This window comes from Bos grunniens, chromosome 29 (assembly GCF_055505025.1).
Source record: "Bos grunniens cultivar Pamir isolate PY7600 chromosome 29, Bosgru_T2T1.0, whole genome shotgun sequence".
NCBI lineage: Eukaryota > Metazoa > Chordata > Mammalia > Artiodactyla > Bovidae > Bos > Bos grunniens.
Window position 1 is genome coordinate 1,533,367 of NC_141193.1, and position 4,190 is coordinate 1,537,556.

Genomic DNA, 4,190 nt, shown 5'->3' on the forward strand with positions numbered 1-4,190 from the left:
AAGTGCCTCTTCTCTGGCCCCTCCCACGGGCCAGGGGAAGTGGGGCTGCGGCCTGGTCACCGGGGAGTCGCTTCTTCTTTCTCATGGCTGCACCCCGCCCCCACCCCTGGTGCCCGAGGGTCTCCCTTGCCCTCCTCTCGCCCTTCCTGTCTGAAGTCTCTTCTCCAGACCCCAGCCCTCCCCACCAGAAGGGCTGCCCCAGCAAAGGGTCACCAATGCGGCCTCGTGTCCCGGGCTGGTGTCTCCCCACCAGGCCCAGGCCCCGCTGTACCTCGGGCAGGACGCAGGGCTGGCCGGGTGGGCAGGAAGGGGTGCGGAGTGCTGGGACCCCCCACCGGCTGGCCCTGACTGCGCCTCCTCTCCCCTGCCCTGCAGAAACGCCACAGGGCCATCACGGCCCGCAGGCAGCACCTGAAGGTAGGTGCCGGCCCGGGGAGGGCGGCCCGGGGGCTCGGTGGCCTGGCCAGCTGCGCCCCTCACTGCCCGCTGCCCGCCACCCCACCCCCAGAGCGTCATGCTGCAGATCGCGGCCACCGAGCTGGAGAAGGAGGAGGGCCGCCGGGAGGCGGAGAAGCAGAACTACCTGTCGGAGCACTGCCCGCCGTTGCACCTGCCCGGCTCCATGTCTGAAGTGCAGGTACCCAGGGCCCCCCGCATCGTGGGCCCCGTCCCCGGCCTGGCCCGGCCTCCCCCTGGGTCGGGAGGACGAGCGGGGTGGTCAGGGCGGGTGGATGCCAAGCATGGGGTCGCCTGCCCACCCACCCGCGACCTCCGCCGCCAGGAGCTCTGCAGGCAGCTGCACGCCAAGATCGACGCGGCCGAGGAGGAGAAGTATGACATGGAGATAAGGGTGCAGAAGAGCACCAAGGAGGTGAGGGCAGGGACAGCGTGTGGGCCTGGGGCGCGGGCGCCCTGACGGCGGGACCCAGGGGCGCGGGCACCCTGATGGCGGGGAAGGCGCATGGGGCCTGGGGCGCAGCTGCCCTGGCGGCAGAACCCATCCCCGACGCCCGCCCGAGGGGCTGGGAAGGCGCGTGGGCCCGGGGCGTGGGCGCCCTGACGGCGGGGAAGGCGCATGGGGCCCGGGACGCGGGTGCCCTGGTGGCGGGACCCAGTCCCCAACGCCCGCCCGCCCAGCCGTGCTGCCTGCCCTGCAGCTGGAGGACATGAACCAGAAGCTGTTCGACCTGAGGGGCAAGTTCAAGCGGCCCCCACTGCGACGCGTGCGCATGTCTGCCGATGCCATGCTGAAGGCACTGCTGGGCTCCAAGCACAAGGTGTGCATGGACCTGCGGGCTAACCTCAAGCAGGTCAAGAAGGAGGACACCGAGAAGGTAGGGTGCCCCGCCAGCGGCGGCAGGCTCAGCCCGGGGGCCTGCCTGCAGGGCCGGACGTGGGGGTCAGGGAGGCGGGGCGCCGGCCTGAGCCCTGTCCCACCTGCAGGAGCGCGACCTGCGGGACGTGGGCGACTGGAGGAAGAACATCGAGGAGAAGTCGGGCATGGAGGGCCGCAAGAAGATGTTCGAGACCGAGTCCTAGGCCCCTCACCCCCGGCCACCGCCCAGCAGCCCTGCAGCCCGCGGGGGGCCCTGAGGCTGACTTGGCGCCTGTCAATAAAGGATTCCAATCCCCACGCCTGCGCCTCCCTGCCCTGGTCCGGCGCCGCCCTGGCGACAGGCCGCCCTGGGAAGGCCCTCAGACGGTGCCGGGGCTTGGCACTGGGGAGCCACACGCGGGCTTTGGGGGTCCCGGCTGTCCTGGGAGGGCCGTCTCCAGGCCAGTAGCCCTCCTCCTTCCTCCTCGCCCTTTCAGAGCGACACCCTGAGATGAGCGTGCGTCTGTTGTTGCTGTCGTCACAGAGGCCCCCTCGGGGCCCAGAGACACTGTCCTTGAGGCCCTGGTCCACGCAGGAGCCTGGGGGGCCTCCCTCCCCGTGCACGCAGCCCATTCCTACCAGCTGCCCTTTCCCAGGCCCCAGGCCCCAGGCCCCCACAGGGGCTTGGGGGGCGGTCCTGGACCAGACCCCTGGGGGCCTCAAGGGGCTGGGGTCTGTCTCCCCCTGGAAACTGGTGACGGAACAAGCCGGCCCTCTCTAGGCCCAGCAGGAGGCCTGGCCCTCCTTCCTGCCTGCCCCGGCCCTGTCCACCCCCACATCAGGGACGATGACCCTGGCAGGCCCAGACAGGACTGTCACAGCAAGGCCGCCTTCAGCCTCCTCTTGAGGGATGACGGCGTGGTCCGCGAAGGCCCCGCACTCAGATCTCTGGTGGGGAGGCCAGGCCGCAGTGGTGATGGAGTGGCTGTCCACCCTGCCCTTGCCCTTGGGAGGCCCCCATGACTGATGTGCAGGGCCCCGGAGCCTTGAGCCTTGAGGGAGGGACGTCAGCCCGCCCGAGGCCTTGGCCAGTCCTGCTGCCCGGTCCTGCTGCTGCAGCGCGGGGACCGGGCTCCGTCCTGCGAGCACCTTCCTGTGGGCCCTCCTGCTTGGCTACCCTGTGACTCGGGGCGGGCCCAGCGCTGGCGCTCCCGACGGCGGGAGGCTGCTCACCGAGTGCGGAGCCCAGCACGGGCAGGTGGCAGGCAGTGGGCTCCAGGACTGGGTGGGCTGCGGTGGCCAGAGCTCCCAGGGCGGAGGCGGTACCTGCCCCCCACCCCGCGGGGCTGAGGGCGGGGCCCCCCAGGGATGCAGCCCCCACAGGTGGGACCTACTCTGGTGGGTTTGGGGAATGATCTTCTTGCAAGCAAATGCCAAACACGAGGTTCCAGAGGGTGACTCCCTGGGCTGGGGGCAGTGGGCGTGACGTGGCGCTTGGGGCAGGGCAGTAGATTTACGGGTGTGTGCGCTCACTTGGGTCCAACTCTGCGGGACCCGCTGGCGTGTAGCCCGCCAGGCTCCTCTGTTCACGGAATTCTCCAGGGAAGAATACTGGAGTGGGTAGCCATGCCCTCCTCCAGGGGTCTTCTCAACCCAGGGATCGAAGCCACATCTGCATTGGAGGTGAACTCTTAACAGTCTGAGCCACCTGGGAAGCCCCCAGACTTATGGGTACAGAGGGCCACGGGAACTGAGCCAAACCGGCAGACACCCACCCAACGCAGCTTGGCTGGCCCCACACCCCTTGCGACCCCCTGAGGGTGGCACCCCTGGGTGACCTCACTAGCCGTGTGGACATGGGCCCAATCCAGGAAGCACATAGTCCAGCAGCGGGCAAGTATTGAGGGCTCTGCCTTCTAGAAAGTTCTCTGCAGCGTGGAGAACGGTCGAGGCAGGATGGGAGCCGCTGTCACCCCCTGGGGGCGGGGGGAGAGCGGCTTTGGGTGCAGAGAGATTCGAGAGGCAGAGCCCCCAGGACGTGGCGGACCAGGGAGACGGGGCACCCAGGCCTGTGCCCAGAGCGGCTGTGGGGCTGGCTCTGCGGGGGGAGCACGTGGCTGCTTCCAGACAGACAGCTGGGCACAGGGGCCCGGGCTGAAGACAGGGTCTCAGCGTCCTCAGCTCTGGGCAAGGTCCCTGGCAACGGATGGGGAGAGGCAGCGACTCCTAGAACGCCCAAGCTGGGCGCTGCCCAGAAGGAGCCCCGAGGGCAGGAGGAGGGCAGCAAGACGTGCAGAGGACGTGCCCACCCGGGGGTGATGCTGGAGGTCAGGGAGGGACGCAGCCACGGCAAGTCCCGGGGGACCTGGCTCAGCTGGGCCGGGGGTCCGGGTGAGGCTGGCGGAGACTGGCTGGGTGCTCCCTGGTGGTGCGGGGTGTGTACGGGTTTGGGCTTGCAGCTTGCTCCATCCTGCCCTTGCGAGGGTGCCCAGACACCAGGGCCTCGGTCCCTACACCAGCCTCCAGGAAGTGACCAGGGCTCAGGGGCGGACGGCTGAGCCCAGGGGCCGTGGGTGCACAGAGACCCAGGACCTTCTGGGGGTCAGAAAGGAAAACGGCAGAGCGAAGACAGAGCACAGCAAGTGAGGGGAGGTGGTCGGCAGGCACGTGGTGGCCAGTCAGCGCTCGGCGGTGGACTGAGGTCGAGTCTGCGCTATGGTCAGGGGAGAGGGCTGCTCCTGTTTTAGGAAAGAGACCGTGAGTCCTCAGGAGTAGAGGAGGCTGGAAGAGGGACAGAGAGATGGCAGGTGGCGGAGCTCAGGATGCGCAGGGGCTCTGAGGGTCAGCCTTAAAACTTTTCTGCCTGCTTGAAATA

At 69.0% G+C, this 4,190-nt stretch overlaps 1 protein-coding gene across 1 annotated transcript; it reads left to right on the forward strand.

Moving 5' to 3' along the window:
- Positions 1-373: 373 nt before the first annotated feature.
- TNNI2 (troponin I2, fast skeletal type) lies at positions 374-1,633 on the forward strand. Its single transcript, XM_086383841.1, has 5 exons — positions 374-417; positions 509-637; positions 782-871; positions 1,158-1,334; positions 1,444-1,633. The coding sequence occupies exons 2-5, from the start codon at positions 515-517 to the stop codon at positions 1,537-1,539; spliced, it is 486 nt and encodes a 161-aa protein (XP_086239967.1). The 5' UTR covers positions 374-417; positions 509-514; the 3' UTR covers positions 1,540-1,633.
- The last annotated feature ends 2,557 nt before the right edge of the window (positions 1,634-4,190 follow it).

Coding starts and splice junctions, on each gene's coding strand:
- TNNI2 (XM_086383841.1), top strand. CDS start 515: ATGCTGCAGATCGCGGCCACCGAGCTGGAGAAGGAGGAGGGCCGCCGG. Junction 638..781: donor GCTCCATGTCTGAAGTGCAG/GTACCCAGGGCC, acceptor CTCCGCCGCCAG/GAGCTCTGCAGGCAGCTGCA. Junction 1,335..1,443: donor AGAAGGAGGACACCGAGAAG/GTAGGGTGCCCC, acceptor TCCCACCTGCAG/GAGCGCGACCTGCGGGACGT.